This window comes from Trachinotus anak, unplaced genomic scaffold, assembly GCF_046630095.1.
Source record: "Trachinotus anak isolate AG129_WGS33_773 ecotype Australia unplaced genomic scaffold, CSIRO_AGI_Tana_v1 ptg000031l, whole genome shotgun sequence".
Taxonomy (NCBI): Eukaryota; Metazoa; Chordata; class Actinopteri; order Carangiformes; family Carangidae; genus Trachinotus; species Trachinotus anak.
The window spans coordinates 1,930,291-1,953,692 of NW_027273882.1; the positions used below are offsets into that span (position 1 = coordinate 1,930,291).

The 23,402-nt window shown below is 39.3% G+C and overlaps 2 protein-coding genes and 1 long non-coding RNA gene across 14 annotated transcripts in view; 2 read left to right on the plus strand and 1 right to left on the minus strand.

The window, feature by feature from the left end:
- Positions 1 to 346: 346 nt before the first annotated feature.
- Positions 347 to 10,467, plus strand: LOC139612504 (uncharacterized). 2 transcript variants are annotated; one of them, XM_071468139.1, is made up of 12 exons: positions 347 to 717; positions 939 to 964; positions 1,763 to 1,954; positions 2,104 to 2,321; positions 2,952 to 2,979; positions 6,638 to 6,829; positions 6,985 to 7,181; positions 7,366 to 7,393; positions 8,490 to 8,681; positions 8,834 to 9,030; positions 9,215 to 9,242; positions 9,451 to 10,467. In XM_071468139.1, exons 1-12 carry the CDS (start codon positions 479 to 481, stop codon positions 9,510 to 9,512), a joined length of 1,599 nt encoding a protein of 532 aa, XP_071324240.1. In that variant the 5' UTR covers positions 347 to 478; the 3' UTR covers positions 9,513 to 10,467. The 2 variants fall into 2 exon arrangements, with proteins under 2 accessions (XP_071324240.1, XP_071324239.1); XM_071468138.1 differs by lacking the exon at positions 9,451 to 10,467 and having other exon boundaries at positions 9,215 to 9,444.
- LOC139612511 (uncharacterized) lies at positions 8,652 to 21,766 on the minus strand. Of its 4 annotated transcripts, none has more exons than XR_011686567.1 (5): positions 21,632 to 21,766; positions 20,471 to 20,562; positions 18,021 to 18,124; positions 16,307 to 16,563; positions 8,652 to 8,719 (listed from the first exon to the last, which is right to left on the minus strand). It is a non-coding gene; the product is annotated as an uncharacterized lncRNA (long non-coding RNA). The 4 variants fall into 4 exon arrangements; XR_011686566.1 differs by lacking the exon at positions 8,652 to 8,719 and adding an exon at positions 13,669 to 13,804; XR_011686565.1 differs by lacking the exon at positions 8,652 to 8,719 and adding an exon at positions 15,642 to 15,779.
- The window catches only part of LOC139612499 (protein IWS1 homolog), a 31,694-nt gene continuing 24,854 nt past the window's right edge, over positions 16,563 to 23,402 (plus strand). For 6 of the 8 annotated variants that reach the window (XM_071468122.1, XM_071468124.1, XM_071468123.1 and 3 more), the window contains exons 1-2: positions 16,563 to 16,836; positions 17,699 to 17,786. In XM_071468122.1, coding sequence (XP_071324223.1) covers positions 17,741 to 17,786 — 46 coding nt within the window. In that variant the 5' untranslated portion in view covers positions 16,563 to 16,836; positions 17,699 to 17,740. Of the gene's footprint in view, positions 16,837 to 17,698; positions 17,787 to 21,713; positions 21,847 to 23,402 lie in introns of those variants that run through there. The other 2 variants (XM_071468125.1, XM_071468128.1) reach the window with 2 other exon arrangements.

Below are 23,402 nucleotides of genomic sequence, written 5' to 3' on the forward strand. Positions count from 1 at the left end.
ATAATGTCACTTGCACCTACACTGCCTGGACTGAGCTTGTCTGGCCTAGTTAGGAAAAACAAACTAAACCTTGTAGATACAGTATAAAACAAAGTGTGGGTCAGCAACTACACAGCTAATCACTCAAAAGCCAGTTTTAATTTATAGTGTAGTTTATTCAGAATTCAATGTTTGGTAGCCCAGTGAACAAGTTGGGTTTTCATGTCGATGTTCCCTGAGCAAAGAGAAAATTGTGGGACCAGTGGACATTTGTAATTTTATATTAAAATGTGAGCATGTGTGCAATTCATTATGTTGAGATTACAAACACAAGTCAAAGACACAGGGTTGTTGGAGGGTGATCAGAGGGGCAGTGCAATGACACTAGGAGACTCCCCCCACCCTCCATGTGAGGGGGCTCTAACATAGCAGGTTAATTCTGTGATCTAAAAACAACACAATCACAGCCAGTAACTGTGTGCTGCACAAACTTGCACAAATGTGCTCCAGAGTTGCTCCGTCCTTCTGCTGCTGTGTGGTTTGTATCTTAAGAAACATGACACAGTTGCAGATCTCATCTCTGCACTTCCTGTTCAGTGGTCACCTTAAGAGCACATTGCTTGTGAAAACAAAAGTGAAAGTTACTGCAGTGACGGAGTTAGAATTATTTCTCTTGCAAGTGGGGCTGGGACTGATATACCGTGGACACCAAGAAGAAATTACCAGTCCATCTCATAAGTAAGCTACCTTGAATGTTGACTGAGAACTGCTGAATCTCTAAACATGAATTGGAGAAAAAGAGATTTAAGCCCTCTCAAGTATTTTTAACTCTTTTTTGAATGCTTGTGCTCAGCAGCTGTAACAAGAGATTGTGATGCATATCCATTTGCTTGCATTGCTTAGCTTCATTCAGTTTGGCTAAACTGTGCTGATTAAAGGTTCCTCTCTCTTTTTTTCAGAGATATGCCTGAGGAAGTGATGACAGGTGAGGAAACCAGTTTACTGTACTGTCTGCAATCATCAACTATTTCAACTGTAAAAAGAATATATTACATTGAGTTATTACAATACATAACATTCAAAGCTACTCTTATCAATATTTTATGGCTACTTGTTGTGGAATCGGCTGCTCATGGTGATGAATCCTGAACTGACACAGCAGTTCCTCGCAGCAACAGAAAGCTCCTTTCAGCAAGAAAAAACCCTCTCTACAATGCTTGAAAGTGCCAAACAGCAGACTGACTACATTCAAGATCAAGATTCAAGATTTCTTTATTCGTCATTTTTATGGTGCAAATAAAGACAAAATTGTGTGTCACACATCCACCAGTCAGAATTCAGTGCATTAGCAACGAGCTGCTGAATAGAGCATTTAACAGCTAAAGAGGAAGGAGCTGGTGAAGGCCAAAACAGAAAGGGACAGTGAATTCTGGACTGTATATTCACCAGATGGCCACAAGTAAAAATGAAAGCTAATTTTGCTGTATGTCTGCTGGAAGCAGCCGTTAGCTAACAAATCCACTATATCAAGTTTACAGCATGTTAGTGTTGTGTTTACAGCTTGTTGTCATTTCTGGAGCTTGATGTTATGGAGCTGCATCTGACCACCCTCAGTTCAGCCTTGGATTCTAAATTTGCTTTTGCATTTTCAGTGTTTTGATTCAGTTCAGTACAAAACTAGATGTAAATGAGATTTGACTTCATCTGGTTGAGGTAGCGTGGTTACACAAAATTATGTTACAGCTCATTAATGACTCAAACATTCTTCTTCATTTGTCTTCAGCATCATGGAAGAATTTCTTTGTCTTCTTGGCGGGAAATACTAATGATGCTCATCGAGACTTGGTTAAAAAGTTTAAAGAAGCTGGCCACAGGGAGGTAGACTCTCATCAAGAATGTGACTACTGTCTGGTTTTCTGTCCTATTGCTTCTCGAGTGGGAACAGATGTCAGCGAGGCCCTGGACAGAGCTCCTGGTAATGGTTGACCAGTTTCACACTGGCTGGTGAAACGTCTACAGAGAAATTTTCACTGTTAAAATGTCCTTATCTTGGTATTATAATGATTGCTTCTGTACAGGGTGTAAGTGGTTTGATTGATTTGGTTGTTATCTCTGTGCTTACAGCTGGTAAACCGATAATTCTGGTGGTGATGCATCACACCTTTAATCCTAACCATGTTGTGGCTGAAAGCAGGAGACTAGTGGAAAACACAAACATCCACCTCACAGTGGACTGTCTGTTCTATGAGAGCAGACTCCTGAACTGTCCCACCAATGAAATTGCATGGTTTGACATCCAGAAGCGTCTTGGATTTGGCCAGGCAATTACCAGATTTACTGAGGTGATACCATCAGGTTTTCACACAATCAGTGTGACATTCAATGATATTGTAAATTCAATTCAATTCAATTTTATTTGTATTTCGCTAAATCATAATATACATTATGTCAAGGCATTTTACAGGGTAAGATCAAGACCTTACATTATTATCAAGAAGACTCAACAGTTCCCACAAAGAAGAGCACTTGGCAATGGGGTGGGGGGACAACTCCATTTTTTTTTTAAGTTATTTTTTTGGTCTTTTAGTGCCTTTATTGGATAGATCAGCGAGTGAGTGACAGGAAAGTCAGGGAGAGAGAGGGGATGACATGCAGAAAAAGGCCGTGGGTCAGATTCGAACCCACGGCCGCTGCCTTAATGGGATGCGCTCTAACAGGTGAGCCACCGAGGCGCCCCAGATGACTCCATTTTAACAGGGAGAAACCTCCAACAGAGCCGGGTTCAGAGTGGGCAGCCTACTGCCTCGGGGTAGTGGGGGGCGGGGGGGGAGACGACAAATAGGAACAGCTGTATATACTATAGGTAATAAGGGACTGTCATTGTGTTCAACCACTGGAATGATGCACATGATTCAGTTTGATTATTACTAATTATTATTACTCATGTTCTTTTCTTTCCTTCTTCCTTGCAGGGCTCTCTAGCCTCTCAAGTCTTAGATTGTAAGTGTGACTTTAATCATGACCTTCAGATCTCAGATCAGATTTTTTTTCAAGCATTTATAAAGCCATGTACGTTAAATAGTTATGTGATTGGTATGTGTAATCCTCATATCCTCATATCCATATCTATCCATTTAAACTGATAACCTCCTAGAAGGCCTCCAATCTAAAAGAATGGACACAAAATCTCATGACTAATTGTTTTGTTTTTCTTTATTCTAGGTATACAGAACAATCCGTGGATGACCGCTTCATTTTTTGTGGGGGTGGCAGGTCTGATCATTTTGACAACTGTTCTTGTTAAACTTTATGAATTAAAGTGACAGCTGTCACTAACATGTATGACAAAATGAAAAAGGAATCCGTTTCCATCACATTATTACACTGCATTATTCAAAATAAATGTGCTATGTCAGGTATATGTGTGAAAGCGTCATTGATATTATTGCTGTTACTGTCGTGTAGTTGTGAAGGCTGATATAAATGTAAATATAAATTGGGCTGAAGCTTTTGATCACAAATATTATATCTGAAGCAGAGCAGGGGGGGAAATGATGGAAGAAGAGCAGATCTGCAGATACAGGCCTTAAATAAGTAACCGAATGTTAGAACAAAAAAACACTTGTCTGCCATACTCCAAAGTTTGAGTCTTTTTATTTCATGATGGTAATGAGCTGCAGGGAGACATAGTGATACAAAGAAAGAGATTGATACTAAAACATACTTTGAAACATATCTACTTGAGTCATCCAACTCAGACTGCTAAAGATGCATATTAACTTCAAGTGAACTTCGAATCAGTTTTACATCGAACCAGGACTGAATATTTTGTCTCCTATTTGTTATCTGTTTTAAGAAGACATTCTTCTTTGTGGCCAGTGTGGACAAAACCTAAAACCCCTTTCAATGTACAAATGGGTAAATCAGTGTTGTAATAAGAAAGACTTGAAAAAATGTGAAGCAATTGTTTCATGAGTATGTAAAGCCAGGATTATGACCAGAACTCCTCTCAACCCCAGTGACTGTGCTTTAGAGATACAAGGTTTCTGTCATGTACATGTTCAAATGTGTGTTAAGTGAAGTAACCTGTGCTACGTAGCTTTAAATGAAGACTACAGCTCTGTAAAATAATGACTTAATGATTTTCTTTGTGCCGCGTAAAATATAAGACAGTATTATCCATTAAGAACAAATAAAAACTGCTTGATCAAAGTAACTGTGTCATATTTGTGTATTTTCCATTTGAGAATTAAGCCAGCCTGGGCAGATATGCACCACACAGTTTGGATAATGTCACTTGCACCTACACTGCCTGGACTGAGCTTGTCTGGCCAAGTTAGCAAAAACTAACTAAACTTTGTAGAAACAGCATAAAACAAAGTGTGGGTCAGCATCTACACAGCTAACCACTCAAAAGCCAGTTTTAATTGATAGTGTAGTTTATTCAGAATTCAATGTTTGGTAGCTCAGTGAGCAAGTTGGGGTTTTCATGTCGATGTTCACTGAGCAAAGAGAAAATTGTGGGACCAGTGGACATTTGTAGACACAGGGTTGTTGAAGGGTGATCAGAGGGACAGTGGAATGACACTGGGAGACTTCCCTCACCCTCCATGTGAGGGGGCTCTAACATAGCAGGTTAATTCTGTGATCTAAAAACAACACAATCACAGCCAGTAACTGTGTGCTGCACAAACTTGCACAAATGTGCTCCAGAGTTGCTCCGTCCTTCTGCTGCTGTGTTTATATCTTAAGAAACGTGACACAGTTGCAGATCTCATCTCTGCACTTCCTGTTCAGTGGTCACCTTAAGAGCACATTGCTTGTGAAAGCGAAAGTGAAAGTTACTGCAGTGACGGAGTTACAATTATTTCTCTTGCAAGTGGGGCTGGGACTGATATACCGTGGACACCAAGAAGAAATTACCAGTCCATCTCATAAGTAAGCTACCTTGAATGTTGACTGAGAACTGCTGAATCTCTAAACATGAATCGGACAAATAGAGAGTATAGTCCTCTCAGGTATTTTTCACTCTTTTTTGAATGCTTGTGCTCAGCAGCTGTAACAACAGATTGTGATGCATATCCATTTGCTTGCATTGCTTAGCTTCATTCAGTTTGGCTAAACTGTGCTGATTAAAGGTTCCTCTCTCTTTTTTTCAGAGATATGCCTGAGGAAGAGATGACAGGTGAGGAAACCAGTTTACTGTACTGTCTGCAATCATCAACTATTTCAACTGTAAAAAGAATATATTACATTGAGTGATTACAATACATAACCTTCAAAGCTACTCTTATCAATATTTTATGGCTACTTGTTGTGGAATCGGCTGCTCATGGTGATGAATCCTGAACTGACACAGCAGTTCCTCGCAGCAACAGAAAGCTCCTTTCAGCAAGAAAAAACCCTCTCTACAATGCTTGACAGTGCCAAACAGCAGACTGACTACATTCAAGATCAAGATTCAGGATTTCTTTATTCATCATTTTTATGGTGCAAATAAAAAAAGCAAAATTGTGTGTCAAACATCCACCAGTCAGAATTCAGTGCATTAGCAACGAGCTGCTGAATAGAGCATTTAACAGCTAAAGAGGAAGGAGCTGGTGAAGGCCAAAACAGAAAGGGACAGTGAATTCTGGACTGTATATTCACCAGATGGCCACAAGTAAAAATGAAAGCTAATTTTGCTGTATGTCTGCTGGAAGCAGCCGTTAGCTAACAAATCCACTATATCAAGTTTACAGCATGTTAGTGTTGTGTTTACAGCTTGTTGTTATTTCTGGAGCTTTAAACTTGTGTTAGTGCCACTAGAGTTGTCATGTCAAATAAACCTTTGCTGTAAAAATGTAACTATATTATGATAATGTTATGAAAACAACATAACTACAGACTAGACTGCTGCTTTATGAGCTGGTAAACCAATCTTAATTAAAAATCTGTATCTTTTTCATGAATTTACACAAATGATATGTAGCTTAAAGCTGTGTATGACCGAAAAAAGTCCTGACTTTGGCACCCCCTAGTGGTATCAAAAAAGAGACAATGGATGACAACAATGCACAACACTACCCCAGCCCAAAATTTTCATCACTTGCTGATTTGAATTGTTTTGTTCAGTTCCAACTATGGCTCAGCAATTAATCGATATATTATCAAAATTGCAATATGGCCAAGTGCAATATCCAAATCGCAGGAGCTGTAATTATTTTGATAAAGTATATTTGTGTCACAACATATGGTGCTAAAGGGATGCTCTGGCCTACAAATGATACTTTCCAGACTTAAAGGAAACGTGCTTATTGTTTTGAATTTTGTCAGTGGAAGTGAAATTCAAAAAGGATAGCAAAGGATTTTTTTGCACATCTTTCAGCCCTAATTACAACATTTATTGACTATATAGTTGGCCAGTCACATGTAGATCAGTATGTACATCAGTAAGTGATACATCACTATAAACAATGATGTTATGGAGCTGCATCTGACCACCCTCAGTTCAGCCTTGGATTCTAAATTTGCTTTTGCATTTTGAGTGTTTTGATTCAGTTCAGTACAAAACTAGATCTAAATGAGATTTGACTTCATCTGGTTGAGGTAGCGTGGTTACACAAAATTATGTTACAGCTCATTAATGACTCAAACATTCTTCTTCATTTGTCTTCAGCATCATGGAAGAATTTTTTTGTCTTCTCGGCGGGAAATACTAATGATGCTCATCGAGACTTTGTTAAAAAGTTTAAAGAAGCTGGCCACAGGGAGGTAGACTCTCATCAAGAATGTGACTACTGTCTGGTTTTCTGTCCTGTTGCTTCTCGAGTGGGAACAGACGTCAGCGAGGCCCTGGACAGAGCTCCTGGTAATGGTTGACCAGTTTCACACTGGCTGGTGAAACGTCTACAGAGAAATTTGACCAATCACTGTTAAAATGTCTTTACCTTGGTATTATAATGATTGCTTCTGTACAGGCTGTAACTGGTTTGATTGATTTGGTTGTTATCTCTGTGCTTACAGCTGATAAACCGATAATTCTGGTGGTGATGCATCACACCTTTAATCCTGACCATGTTGTGGCTGAAAGCAGGAGACTGGTGGAGAACACAAACGTCCACCTCACAGTGGACTGTCTGTTCTATGAGAGCAGACTCCTGAACTGTCGCACCAATGAAATTGCATGGTGTAACATCCAGAAGCATCTTGGATTTGGCCAGGTAATGACTAGACTTACTGAGGTGATACCATCAGGTTTTCACACAATCAGTGTGACATTCAATGATATTGTAAATTTATTAAGGGACTGTCACTGTGTTCCTCCACTGGAATGATGCACATGATTCAGTTTGATTATTACTAATTATTATTACTCATGTTCTTTTCTTTCCTTCTTCCTTGCAGAGCTCTCAAAGCTCTCAAGTCATAGATTGTAAGTGTGACTTTAATCATGACCTTCAGATCTCCGATCAGATTTTTTTTCAAGCCTTTATAGGGCCATGTACGTTAAATAGTTATGTTATTGGTATGTGTAATCCTCATATCCTCATATCCTTCCATTTAAACTGATAACCTCCTAGAAGGCCTCCAATCTAAAAGAATGGACACAAAATCTCATGACTACTTGTTCTGTTTTTCGTTATTCTAGATATAAAGAACACTTTTTGTGGGGATGGCAGGTCAGATCATGATGATAACTATTCTTGTTAAACTTTATAGGTTCAAGTGACAGCTGTCACTAACATGTATGACAAAATGAAAAAGGAATCAGTTTCCATCACATTATTACACTGCGTTATTCAAAATAAATGTGCTAAGTCATGTACATGTGCGAAAGCTTAATTGATATTATTGTTGTTACTGTTGTGTGGTTGTGAAGGCTGATATAAATGTGAATATGAATTGGGCTGAAGCTTTTGATCACAAATATTATATCTGAAGCACAGCAGAGGGGAAAATGATGGAAGAAGAGCAGATCTGCAGATACAGGCCTTAAACAAGTAACCGAATGTTAGAACAAAAAAACACTGGTCTGCCATAAGTTGAGAAATGAGTGACTTTAAAGGATAGGCCCACTGTTTTCATCTTATCTTGACCATATGTACAGTACATTGAAAGGGTTTTGTTGCTGTAGTTGCTCCTTGTGCCTGTACTGGCTGCAAAGAAATGGTTAGTGTATGTGATGAGAGACAAAATCCAGTCTTTGTATTTGGGCCAAAATGCATCCAAAAGTTCAGCTAAGGGTAAAAACGATGCTTCTGCAATCAGTGGACAAACTCCAAAGTTTCAGTATGTACATCAGTAAGTGATACATCACTATTAACAATGATGTTATGGAGCTGCATCTGACCACCCTCAGTTCAGCCTTGGATTCTAAATTTGCTTTTGCATTTTCAGTGTTTTGATTCAGTTCAGTACAAAACTAGATGTAAATAAGATTTGACTTCATCTGGTTGAGGTAGCGTGGTTACACAAAATTATGTTACAGCTCATTAATGACTCAAACATTCTTCTTCATTTGTCTTCAGCATCATGGAAGAATTTCTTTGTCTTCTCAGCGGGAAATACTAAAGATGCTCATCGAGACTTTGTTAAAAAGTTTAAAGAAGCTGGCCACAGGGAGGTAGACTCTCATCAAGAATGTGACTACTGTCTGGTTTTCTGTCCTGTTGCTTCTCGAGTGGGAACAGACGTCAGCGAGGCCCTGGACAGAGCTCCTGGTAATGGTTGACCAGTTTCACACTGGCTGGTGAAACGTCTACAGAGAAATTTGACCAATCACTGTTAAAATGTCTTTACCTTGGTATTATAATGATTGCTTCTGTACAGGCTGTAACTGGTTTGATTGATTTGGTTATCTCTGTGCTTACAGCTGATAAACCGATAATTCTGGTGGTGATGCATCACACCTTTAATCCTGACCATGTTGTGGCTGAAAGCAGGAGACTGGTGGAGAACACAAACGTCCACCTCACAGTGGACTGTCTGTTCTATGAGACCAGACTCCTGAACTGTCCCACCAATGAAACTGCATGGTGTAACATCCAGAAGCATCTTGGATTTGGCCAGGTAATGACTAGACTTACTGAGGTGATACCATCAGGTTTTCACACAATCAGTGTGACATTCAATGATATTGTAAATTTATTAAGGGACTGTCACTGTGTTCCTCCACTGGAATGATGCACATGATTCAGTTTGATTATTACTAATTATTATTACTCATGTTCTTTTTTTTCCTTCTTCCTTGCAGGGCTCTCAAGGCTCTCAAGTCATAGATTGTAAGTGTGACTTTAATCATGACCTTCAGATCTTCGATCAGATTTATTTTCAAGCCTTTATAGGGCCATGTACGTTAAATAGTTATGTTACTGGTATGTGTAATCCTCATATCCATCCATTTAAACTGATAACCTCCTAGAAGGCCTCCAATCTAAAAGAATGGACACAAAATCTCATGACTACTTGTTCTGTTTTTCGTTATTCTAGATATAAAGAACAATTTTTGTAGGGATGGCAGGTCTGATAATGATGATAACTATTCTTGTTAAACTTTATAGGTTCAAGTGACAGCTGTCACTGACATGTATGACAAAATGAAAAAGGAATCAATTTCCATCATATTATTACACTGCGTTATTCAAAATAAATGTGCTAAGTCATGTACATGTGCGAGCTTAATTGATATTATTGTTGTTACTGTCGTGTAGTTGTGAAAGCTGATATAAATGTAAATATAAATTGGGCTGAAGCTTTTGATCACAAATATTATATCTGAAGCACAACAGAGGGGGAAATGATGGAAGAAGAGCAGATCTGCAGATACAGGCCTTAAACAAGTAACCGAATGTTAGAACAAAAAAACACTGGTCTGCCATAAGTTGAAAAATGAGTGACTTTAAAGGATAGGCCCACTGTTTTCATCTTATCTTGACCATATGTACAGTACATTGAAAGGGTTTTGTTGCTGTAGTTGCTCCTTGTGCCTGTACTGGCTGCAAAGAAATGGTTAGTGTATGTGATGGGAGACAAAATCCAGTCTTTATATTTGGGCCAAAATGCATCCAAAAGTTCAGCTAAGGGTAAAAACGATGCTTCTGCAATCAGTGGACAAACTCCAAAGTTTCAGTATGTACATCAGTAAGTGATACATCACTATAAACAATGATGTTATGGAGCTGCATCTGACCACCCTCAGTTCAGCCTTGGATTCTAAATTTGCTTTTGCATTTTCAGTGTTTTGATTCAGTTCAGTACAAAACTAGATGTAAATGAGATTTGACTTCATCTGGTTGAGGTAGCGTGCTTACACAAAATTATGTTACGGCTTATTAATGACTCAAACATTCTTCTTCATTTGTCTTCAGCGTCACGGAAGAATTTTTTTGTCTTCTTGGCGGGAAATACGAATGATGCTCATCGAGACTTTGTTAAAAAGTTTAAAGAAGCTGGCCACAGGGAGGTAGACTCTCATCAAGAATGTGACTACTGTCTGGTTTTCTGTCCTGTTGCTTCTCGAGTGGGAACGGACGTCAGCGAGGCCCAGGACAGAGCTCCTGGTAATGGTTGACCAGTTTCATACTGGCTGGTGAAACGTCTACAGAGAAATTTGACCAATCACTGTTAAAATGTCCTTATCTTGGTATTATAATGATTGCTTCTGTACAGGCTGTAACTGGTTTGATTGATTTGGTCGTTATCTCTGTGCTTACAGCTGGTAAACCGATAATTCTGGTGGTGATGCATCACACCTTTAATCCTGACCATGTTGTGGCTGAAAGCAGGAGACTGGTGGAGAACACAAACGTCCACCTCACAGTGGACTGTCTGTTCTATGAGACCAGACTCCTGAACTGTCCCACCAATGAAACTGCATGGTGTAACATCCAGAAGCATCTTGGATTTGGCCAGGCAATGACTGGATTTACTGAGGTGATACCATCAGGTTTTCACACAATCAGTGTGACATTCAATGATATTGTAAATTTATTAAGGGACTGTCACTGTGTTCCACCACTGGAATGATGCACATGATTCAGTTTGATTATTACTAATTATTATTACTCATGTTCTTTTCTTTCCTTCTTCCTTGCAGGGCTCTCTAGCCTCTCAAGTCTTAGATTGTAAGTGTGACTTTAATCATGACCTTCAGATCTTCGATCAGATTTATTTTCAAGCCTTTATAGGGCCATGTACGTTAAATAGTTATGTTATTGGTATGTGTAATCCTCATATCCTCATATCCATCCATTTAAACTGATAACCTCCTAGAAGGCCTCCAATCTAAAAGAATGGACACAAAATCTCATGACTACTTGTTCTGTTTTTCGTTATTCTAGATATAAAGAACAATTTTTGTGGGGATGGCAGGTCAGATCATGATGATAACTATTCCTGTTAAACTTTATAGGTTCAAGTGACAGCTGTCACTGACATGTATGACAAAATGAAAAAGGAATCAGTTTCCATCACATTATTACACTGCGTTATTCAAAATAAATGTGCTATGTCATGTACATGTGCGAAAGCTTAATTGATATTATTGTTGTTACTGTCGTGTAGTTGTGAAAGCTGATATAAATGTAAATATAAATTGGGCTGAAGCTTTTGATCACAAATATTATATCTGAAGCACAACAGAGGGGGAAATGATGGAAGAAGAGCAGATCTGCAGATACAGGCCTTAAACAAGTAACCGAATGTTAGAACAAAAAAACACTGGTCTGCCATAAGTTGAAAAATGAGTGACTTTAAAGGATAGGCCCACTGTTTTCATCTTATCTTGACCATATGTACAGTACATTGAAAGGGTTTTGTTGCTGTAGTTGCTCCTTGTGCCTGTACTGGCTGCAAAGAAATGGTTAGTGTATGTGATGGGAGACAAAATCCAGTCTTTATATTTGGGCCAAAATGCATCCAAAAGTTCAGCGAAGGGTAAAAACGATGCTTCTGCAGTCAGTGGACAAACTCCAAAGTTTCAGTATGTACGGTCGTGGCCAAAAGTTTTGAAATGACACAAATATTAATTTTCAAAGTCTGCTGCTTCAGTTTCTATAATGGCAATTTGCATATACTCCAGAATGTTATGAGGAGTGATCAGCTCAACTGCAATTAATTGCAAAGTCCCTCTTTGCCTTGAAAATTAACTTTATCCCCAAAAAAACATTTCCACTGCATTTCAGCCCTGCCACAAAAGGACCAGCTAACATCATTTCAATGATTCCTCCGTTAACACAGGTGTGGGTGTTGATGAGGACAAGGCTGGAGATTGATTGAGTTAGAATAACAGACTGGACACTTTAAAAGGAGGATGGTGCTTGACATCATTGTTCCTCTTCTGTTAACGATGGTTACCTGCAAGGAAACACGTGCAGTCATCATTGCATTGCACAAAAAGGGCCTAACAGGGAAGTTTATAGCAGCTAGTAAGATTGCACCTCAGTCAACCATCTATCAGATTATCAAGAACTTCAAGGAGAGAGGTTCAATTGTTGCCAAACAGGCTCCAGGGTGCCCAAGAAAGTCCAGCAAGAGCCAGGACCGTCTCCTAAAGTTGTTTCAGCTGCGGGATCGGGCCACCACCAGTGCAGAGCTTGCTCAGGAATGGCAGCAGGCAGGTGTGAGTGCATCTGCACGTACAGTGAGGTGAAGACTTTTGGAGGAAGGCCTGGTGTCAAGAAGGGCAGCAAAGAAGCCACTTCTCTCCAGAAAAAACATCAGGGACAGACTGATATTCTGCAAAAGGTACAGGGATTGGACTGCTGAGGACTGGGGTAAAGTCATTTTCTCTGATGAATCCCCTTTCCGATTGTTTGGGGCATCTGGAAAAAAGCTTGTTCGGAGAACACGAGGTGAGCGCTACCATCAGTCCTGTCTCATGCCAGCAGTAAAGCATCCTGAGACCATTCATGTGTGGGGTTGCTTCTCAGTCAAGGGAGTAGGCTCTCTCACAATCTTGCCTAAAAACACAGCCTTGAATAAAGAATGGTACCAGAACATCCTCCGAGAGCAACTTCTCCCAACCATCCAAGAGCAGTTTGGTGATGAACAATGCCTTTTCCAGCATGATGGAGCACCTTGCCATAAAGCAAAAGTAATAACTAAATGGCTCGGGGAACAAAACATAAAGATTTTGGGTCCATGGCCAGGAAACTCCCCAGATCTTAATCCCATTGAGAACTTGTGGTCAATCCTCAAGAGGCGGGTGGACAAACAAAAACCCACAAATTCTGACAAACTCCAAGCATTGATTATGCAAGAATGGACTGCCATCAGTCAGGATTTGGTCCAGAAGTTGATTGACAGCATGCCAGGGAGAATTGCAGAGGTCTTGAAAAAGAAGGGTCAACACTGCAAATATTGACGTTTTTCATGAACTCAGTGTAATTGTCAATAAAAGCTTTTGATACTTATGAAATGCTTGTAATTATATTTCAGTATACCATAGAAACATCTGACACAAACACCTAAAAACCCTGAAGCAGCAGACCCTGTGAAAATGTAATATTTGTGTCATTCTCAAAACTTTTGGCCACGACTGTACATCAGTAAGTGATACATCACTATAAACAATGATGTTATGGAGCTGCATCTGACCACCCTCAGTTCAGACTTGGATTCTAAATTTGCTTTTGCATTTTCAGCTGGAAATACTAATGATGCTCATCGAGACTTTGTTAAAAAGTTTAAAGAAGCTGGCCACAGGGAGGTAGACTCTCATCAAGAATGTGACTACTGTCTGGTTTTCTGTCCTGTTGCTTCTCGAGTGGGAACGGACATCAGCGAGGCCCTGGACAGAGCTCCTGATAATGGTTGACCAGTTTCACACTGGCTGGTGAAACGTCTACAGAGAAATTTTATCAGTGTTAAAATGTCCTTATCTTGGTATTATAATGATTGCTTCTGTACAGGCTCTAATTGTTCTTGCAATACCTCTATTTTTCGATGTCCCCCCCATGGCCTCACATTGTCAGCCCTTTTAAATGAATCAATTTCAGTCCAAAATTATGCTCTTATAAATTTGGGTGTGGCTGACCCTTATGGTCATTGCATACTTTGCACATCCGTGTGACGCAACTGTCGTCATCCACCCATGTCTGACGAGGGTCAAATTTGTGACCGAATGGACCAAGTGATCTTCCTTGATGATTCTACCAGCCAAATGAACCCTCAACTGTGATATGAGTGGAACCGCATGAGCCTCTGAGAAAAGTCAGAGCCTGTACAATAAGGAGTAATCAGTTCCATCCTTTAAAAGCAGGACTTGGCAACCATGTTTGATGACTGGCTCAAACTTTTCTTTGAAGAAATATTCCCTAAAATATTCCCAGGTCTGTGGATTATCCACTATAATTGAGACACTGTTTCAGGGAACAGATGTTGCTGATGATTTTTTAAATTATAGTTTTTCTACATTGTGAGGATCACAAATTAAATTTCATTTGTGTCCAGGCAGAAAACCGGCATAACTCATGATGGTGAATTCTTTGGATTTTACAGCCGACACTTTCACTGTTTTGATTTACTCTCATCAAACCTAAACTCCAAAACCTTGTTTCCAGATGCAGACCATAGCTGTTTTAAATGAAATAGCTCTGATAAGCCAACTTTCTGCCCAGCAACAAGTGGCAGACAGACAACCTCAGTGACTAGTTGCTGAACATGGAACATTTAGCACCTAGCTCCTATTTCTTAGGAGGAGGTGGAGACCAAAACAGAGCTAAGAGGAGAGTGAATATTACATGTCTTCAAAGGAATGCTTATGATGATCTGTATCTGCTAGATGTGTGAATAAGCAGTCGTCTTCTCCAAACCAACTTTTAAAGAGAATTATATCATTTTGTGTTTACAGCATGGATCAAATGGACCATCAGGTTTTCACACAATCAGTGTGACATTCAATGATATTGTAAATTCAGTAAGGGACTGTCACTGTGTTCCACCACTGGAATGATGCACATGATTCAGTTTGATTATTACTAATTATTATTACTCATTTTCTTTTCTTTCTTTCTTCCTTGCAGGGCTCTCAAGGCTAACAGCCCTCTTTGCGGCCAGTGTGGAAAAAAAATAAAAACCCTTTCAATGTACAAATGGGTATATCAGTGTTGTTTTGAGATAGACTTGTGAAATGTGAAAAAAATGTTTCATGAGTATGTAAAGCCAGGATTATGACTCCTCTCAACCCCAGTGACTGTGCTTTAGAGATACAAGGTTTCTGTCATGTACATGTTCAAATGTGTGTTAAGTGAAGTAACCTGTGCTACGTAGCTTTAAATGAAGACTACAGCTCTGTAAAATAATGACTTAATGACTGTCTTTGTGCTGCTTAACAAATAAAAACTGCTCAATCAAATTAACTGTGTCATATTTGTGTATTTTCCATTTGAGAATTAAGCCAGCCTGGGCAGATATGTACCACACAGTTTGGATAATGTCACTTGCACCTACACTGCCTGGACTGAGCTTGTCTGGCCAAGTTAGCAAAAACGAACTAAACTTTGTAGAAACAGTATAAAACAAAGTGTGGGTCAGCAACTGCACAGCTACTCACTCAAAAGCCAGTTTTAGTTTTTAGCCAGATAGTGTAGTTTATTCAGAATTCAATGTTTGGTAGCCCAGTGAGCAAGTTGGGGTTGGGGCAAGTTGGGGTTGAGCATGTGTGCAATTCATTATGTTGAGATTACAAACACAAGTAAAAGACACAGGATTGTTGGAGGGTGATCAGAGGGGCAGTGGAATGACACTGGGAGACCGTGATAGAAGTCTTTTTGCCCTGTCTTCAAGTGTGGGCATTTGGAACAGGTATAAACACTTGCCTGTGGATGTGGTTGGATGACAGGTCACACAAGTATTTCCTGATCTATCATTCACATCTTAAACGAACAGACATGGAGTCCTGTTGCGTTCTTTTAGTGCCATGATGTCGCCGTAAATTCAGTTACACTTTGAATATACTGCAGACACCTCAGCCATTCTGATATTTTCTCTCCCTCTCTCTCGCCACTTGATGACAGCTCTGCACTGAACAGTGGAGCTCTAGAGGAGGGGGATTAGGTAACATGGAGGGGGGGTTAGGGGGATGGGGTGTTAAGGTCACGCCTCTGGCCTAAAAAGGCGAAGCAGAATACCAGCAGCAGCGATCCGCTCTAAGAATAACTCAGGGCCTGAGGCTCAGAAACATAGCGTGAATGTAATAGAACCTAAGAGTCAGAGTTTTATAGTGGGCAACTGACAGTTTTTGACAATAACAAATAAAGAGAAAGATTATAATCTTTAAGCAGTGTGAAACCACTGTCCACACTGTCATCACGTGACTCCAGCAGCAACATTGGAATAAAGTTACCTTGAAGCTCTCTCTCCCAATCTCTCTTCCTTCTTTCCCTTGCATCGTGGTTGATCTAATTCTGTCAGAGCTGGGGGGGGGGGGGGGGGGGGGGGGGCTGCTCTATCTCCAACGCCAGCCCCAACCAAGCAAAGGGTAAAGACATTGGCCACCTCAACTTGGGTCTCTGTCTGTCTCCCCGGCCTCATCCACTGGGATAGAAGTCACCTATCTGGGCCACCACGCAGTCATCTGGACCTTTCAAGAGTTTTTGATTTCTGGAACAAAACAGTGCAAACTTCAGTCCTGAGAATGGAGAAGGAGGTGTAGTGTTACCAGTGGTGGCCAAAGGGTTCAGGTTTTCCACATATCCTCAGCACCAGCCATTCACATGATGCTGCTGGAGTGGAATTAAAGACTGGGATTAAATTGTGCAGACAAGTTGAAGATCTACTGTAAATATTTGTTTTCATGGCAACATAATCTGCACAAAGGATTTACTCTTGGAATTGAACTTTTTTAGTTTGAAACAATGACTGAAGCAGTTGAAGGTAAAGTATCATCACATTAAGTATTGCTATTCAATTTTATTACATAACAGATGCCTCTCATGATGTAGATATGACGCTCTAGTGTGTTTTGCTTTGCACACAGACCCTGTGTTGTTGTGCTATCTGGTGTGTAGGGGAATTTCATGATTGGAAGCATCTAAAAATATGCTGCTATCATGTATCTGCTATTTGTAATGCAGCTTGAAGACCCCTGTGACATCTACAGTGCTGTATAAGATCAGTCAGCATCAACACTGTGCCCCCTGTAGCATGTAACCTCATCGACTGGTACTGCTGTAATACTATTTTAACAGTTTTTTGTCTGTGGATAATGAAATGAGAAGACAGATGGGTCTGGGAGCAGAGAGCAGCTGTGGTTGTCATCAAATATTTTCTTGTAGTCTCATATCTTGTCACAGCTTAATTGCACACCTATGATGCACCTACACAGGTGTTTTCACTTATTTTGGCTGATTAAACAGAATCTCTGTGGGCATCTACTTGATTGACAGCTCCATGATTCTCCTGTTTGTTTCAATGCACTTGTGAAGGCGGAGCAACTTGCCCTTCAGTGATAAGCCTTTTTCATAGAAGAGACTTTGACATGTCACAATGGGAAAAGCTTCAAAGTAAATGGAGTTTCATTACTTCAGCATTGGTCTTCACACCAACCTGAAGAGAGCTAATAAACCATAATGACTCTAAATACCTGTGTGGGTGTTTTGGCCCTTTAATTAAAGGATAATTATCCAGTTAGATGGAGCAAAGATTGTTTTCCTAAGTTGATAACATAAATAGTGTATTGTCTCACAGCTAAAAATTATGTTTGACAAGATAACAATATAATCTCCTTCTACACAAGGTTTTCTGGAGTTATCTGTCGCATCTTGGTCTTAATCAGCAGATGGAGTTGGCGATGATGACAACTGAGCAAAACCTATACAAAGCTAGTAAGGAAAAAGTGTATTAAAATACTTTTTTCATGCAGCTGTTTCAAAAGGTCAAGAATGAACTTTTCACACTCAAAACATTTGCTCTTGTGATGTTTATTATTTTTTAAAGAAGCTAATTCAACACCAATGTAATTATCTTGTTATCTCAGGGCATCCAGCTTTTGTCTCACTGTTACTTATCAATTATCTCCCTACTACAAGAAAATAAATGGCAGTAAAAGACCTACTTACATTATCCTCTTGAATTTTAGCTGTTATTTTCTGAGTTGCCTCCTTCTCTCATGGCCCTGAGAACTGACGTAGATGAACTGTAAAAATTGTGGAAGCCCATGATCCTGTAAAAGATAACAATATTATTCAATAGTTCTCTCAGACTGTTGTGTTTAAAACATATACACACAAGAACTCTTTGGTGTGTTACAATAATACAGTCAAGATCATGAAATTATTTAAAGATATTAAAACTTTACCAGTGACAAGAAAGATCAACGTGTTAAAGCATTTTGGTAAACGTGCTTTAACGTCAAGCTCGGTTTTGCTGTGGAAATATGAGATGTGTTGATATTACAATGGTTGTTGCATTTCCATTCCAGCTTCAATAGCTGTTGAAGCTTCTTCTATACTTTTTGGCAGCAAGTGTGTGTGAGAGTAATCATGGGACTTATGACAGTTCAGTGAATACACAAATCAAGTCAGTCAGAAGTGTTTACAAAGTGTTTACACAACAGTCCATACTTAGGGAAGTGAACTGATGTCTGTGAGGCAGCAGAGCATTAGCTGAGCCAGAGCCATTATAAAATTCTTATTTTATAATGGAGAAAATGTCAACTGTTTTGTGTAAATTTGCTAATTTTTGTTTTCCAAATATAGATCACACATAATGGAGATTGAGTTTGTGATACAGTTGACTTTTTTTCTGTATTGTAGAATTTAGGATGTGATGCCTGCAGCTTTTGTAGTTATGCTGACCTGTGATCCATTTCCTCACACTCATTACTGTAATTTAATTTGTCTGTATGAACAGTCTACATTGTCCACACTAACATCAACAGCAGATCCAACACTAATGCTAGATGGAGACAGGGAAATAGCGTCAATCAATTCATTCATCTGATTAGTAGCATCACCATGCTTAACCTGCCAGGTCGTAAAGGTCTTTGCTGGGCTTAGTTCAGATCTGTACACTTATTAAGGAAATGTTATGACTACACTTCCCTGTATTCTGATGGAACAGGGAACCACTAGTCCCTAATGACTGTCCTGAGCTGAGCTGCTATGGATACAGTGAGAGTAACAACAGAAATCTTATTCATGTTGTGGAGACAAGTCAGCCATAAAAGGAGGAATCGTGAATGGACGGTTGGTCAAACCATTTAGAGATGGGTTTAGAAAGTGGCGGCCAACAGAGGCATCCGACTGAAGGGGAAAGGAAAGATTTCATGCCCAGTAATAATGTCCAAAAAGGGTTCACTAGATATTTTGCGTGTAATTTGACACCTGATCTGAGGGTTTTGCTATTGAAGTTCACAGAGGTCAGAAAAGGTCAAAGGGTCAGGAGAGAACCAAAAACAAGGTTTCAGTGTTTCAGTGGTTTATTGGTTTGCCACTAAAAGAGGAAACTGAGAGTAGATTTTGGCTTAGATATGCACAACAATGCAAATTCTCAAACATAAAAACACTGTGTCAGCTATTCAAGTGAATCTTCCAAGCAATTGTCACTCAAACTGCTGTGGTTCCTATGTATCAGGGGAAGACTGTGCAGCAGTGCAGCTCGTTGGATCTATAGCATGAGTTGCTCAATAAATAACTTTGAGTTCCGGTTGTAGCCTTGTTTCTAATGAATACAGCCTGAAAGTAGTGTAACTGTGACTGGGATATTTCTATGTGTAGTTTGTGTATATAGGATATTTACAGTGTCTTCATTAACCTGCATACTGGCTACATCTAATTTACAAATAGTTAATGTAGTATTTCTAATTTACATGTTCAAGCCTGTTCTAGCATGTAGCTGAAATGTTTATTCACATTAAATGCTCCAATTTATCCAGTGTATTAGCTAATAAAATATCTACGTATGCATGACCAATCAAGGTACATTGATGATAGTAATTGTTAGCATGGTTGTTATTGGCTTACAGGCTATTGAGCAAGATAGTAGTTAGCAAGGGAGGTATGACATGACATGTATTATGATGTTTCTCTCAGTGCATTACCTGACATCAATACAAAACTTTCACCCTGATTATATACAGTGAATATCGTAGCATGTGGCCTCTGTCTTCTAAATACTTTTGAGCATTTTGTCATGAATGAGAGCTACTCATGTCTTATGTCTCAAGTTACACAAATTATATGAAAATCCAGCAATTTAGTTTCAAGCTCAGTTACCTTAGTGTTGTTTAAGATGAAAATCTAATGGGAGCAGTGACACTAGATAAATGTTTAAAGACCGACATAAGCATCCTTGGGCCATGGTAATTCATACTGCAGAGAGGCCACCCATTAACTTGCCACAAGCATAATTTTTCTTGATATTTTTTTCTAAAATAGGAATTATTTTACTTTTACTTTAGTTCTTTGCACTTGTGTTTAAGTATCATGTTTGTCAATCTAATTATATCCTTGAAAAAAAAGGATGGGTAACCACATTGACATTTTTCGGGACATTTAGTTGCACTTACTCAAACCTACACCAGCCGTCCAGTGTCATGACAGTCGTCCCACAGCAGCATCTGGGAGGTTTCATATGCGGTCACTCATATTTTGAACTGACCTGTTGGAGTCAGAGTAATGCAGTTAGACAGACGTGTGTGTGTGTCTGTGTGTGTTTAGAGTGCTGCTAAGCTGTTTGAGCCAGCAGTAACAGAGTAATCTAAAGTAGCTGCCAAAAGTGAACTGAAGAGAGTTAACAGGTGGTCTGGGCTCTCCTAATGCAGCCACAGTGACATTACCAACTGACGCATTTTATGACAAAATGAGACAATATGAATTGATTGTCTCGTATCTTTATGAAAGAGAGTCAATAACATGATGCACTGTTGGAAATGAGGGTTTACAGGCACACTACTTGTGGTCTCTTTTTTTGTTGATTTATCATAAACTCATTTCAAGCTAAACACAAAACAGATTTCGCTGGTTCCACATTAAGAAAGTGACTAGAATTACAAGACTGTGCAAGACTGGGGCAGTATTGAGAGTCTGTTACAAAAATTGTCAGAAATTTAATTGCTGACTTTCTGACCCTAAATAGTACTTGACCCACTTTCCACACAACTTCAGGTAGACACTTTCTGTGCTCTGAATTCATACCCTGTGGCACGAAGTGTAACTTGAAATGTGAATCAGAGTGCTAGAAATGTATGAATAGTAGAAAAGTGCTTATGTACTGAAAAAAGATATGTTAGTTATCAGAAGATGGGGCTAGTTAGTTGCTATAAAAGAGAGAATAGTGTAGCCACTCAGCATATTACTGTCTTCAGCCCTCACTAAGCATGTACAGCTATCCAGGGAACTAAAAATACATTGCAAGACAGGGGTCTGAGGTTTTTACAAAAGGAAACTGTTAAGTAAAAAATAATTCACGCAGGAAAACAGGATATGGTCAAATTAGTATATCGTACCTCATGCTAGCAAAAAAACGAAGTGTCAAAAAGCAACAGTCCCAATGGTAGTAAACAGTCCAACGGTAAATTAACTTCACCTGCTTGGACTAGCAACATGTTAGCCCTGGACAGCTAGCTAACCGCTGAGAGAATGCTTGGTAGCAAACTGGCCGCACGAAATAATTTAACTTCTTCACACTTCAACAGTCATAATAACAAATATAATAAAGTAATACTCACGGATAATGCTGCAACAAAAACATTTCGAGAGAATAAAAGATGCCTGTCAATATTTTCTTGACCAACGGCAGATTGAAGACGTCAGACCATAGCGAATTGCAGTTACTATGGAACTCTGCCAGTGGGGGTTGCTATAGCAACACAATGTTTAACGGAAACCAGCTGCTGGTGTTGCGCCGTTATTAGCCCCCTGCCATGAAAAGCACCCCCCAGAGGTAGGTGTAGACGCTAAGAATGATAATTATTTAGTTTAGACTTAGGGTTAGGGCTAAAATAACACCAGATGTACAGAATATGCTTTTAGACGCCGGTGGCAAAATATCATAAAACTGAAAACAGCAAACTTAACAACCAAGGTTTGAGATTTACTTTAATCAATCACCACAGAGAGCTGTTTACAACTATGAAAACCGGCTCCAATAAACCCACAAAACGCTACTGTTTGGCACTAAACGCCTGTTAGCTAACTAACTTGGTAGCGAAAAAGGTGAAACATGCAACGTTAGCAGCTAAAGAGACAGATATTCTTCTGAAGAGCTGGTGGAGACCAAAACAGAGCTAAAATAGTGGACTAACATTTGTCAGTCGGATGACAACATTGCACCAGATGAATGCCAATGACGTCCGTGTCAGATGAATATGTTTGTAGGGATATTGTTTGCTAACTCCTCAGTGTAAAAACTTAATTCTTGCAGTATGTTAATGCTAGCTTGTTTTGTTTTCGGCCTCCTGGCCCAGGTGGCACAATCATTACTGTAATTATAACTAAACTTTTTACTGTTCTGTGCGGTTGTCTGCCTTTACTTCAATCACTTTGTAGCATTTTTTTGAAAGCTATGTATAAATTATTACTGTTATTATGATGACTCATTCTTATTAATTTATTCACATACAAGAATATTAACTGAATTGCTGTCATATACAAAAAGAAAGGAAGGGAGTTTTACTGGTGAACCAGGTCCACCTGCTCATTTCTGACAAAATTAATCACATCATTTAAAGGAACACAGTATATCAGCTCAGGCTGTCATATCTTCTCACCTTCATTATTAATTCTATAAGTTGTGATTTCCCTTTTGTTTCCCTTCCTTCCTCCTTATTTCCTTTCCTCTGTTTTTGTTGATATAACAAGGGCTCTGTCATGATATCAACACACCGTAAGGTTAATAATGTTCAACATCACAACAAAATCACCATGAGAAGAAAAAGGGAGTTTCCAGTTCATTTGGTCTACAGTATTAAAACTGGTGTAATCTAATGCAATAAACCCTCCCTACAGAAAGGTTTTAATCTTTAGTTGTTGTTGAAACTGTTTCAGAGAGGTGTTGATTCACTTCATGGTCACTTTGGAGGATGTACTTTGTCTTGCATTACAGTGAGTTGTGTGTCTGTTACTTAGATCACTCATTTGTATTCAAAGGTTTTGGCACCCCTAGGCGGATTAAATCTTTGCTGAGTTTTGAAGTGAGATAAAGTAAATACATACCCTGCAGCAAACAGACATTAAAAATGAGCCTTTCTTCAAATGTCACTGCACTGCTACTTTTAATTTTTTGCATACAACTGAAAATGGGGTTGACAAAATATCGCAAACAGCCGACAGTATAATGCCATGTCCTCTGTTATTAGATGTACCTAATAAACTGCCAACTGAATACATCCATAGCTCCTCTACACCTATTAGTTACTACCACCTATGTTATCAGAATACTTATATTGTTAAAATATTAAAACACTGGTTGCACAGGGCAGATAGCAGTATGAATTTGTG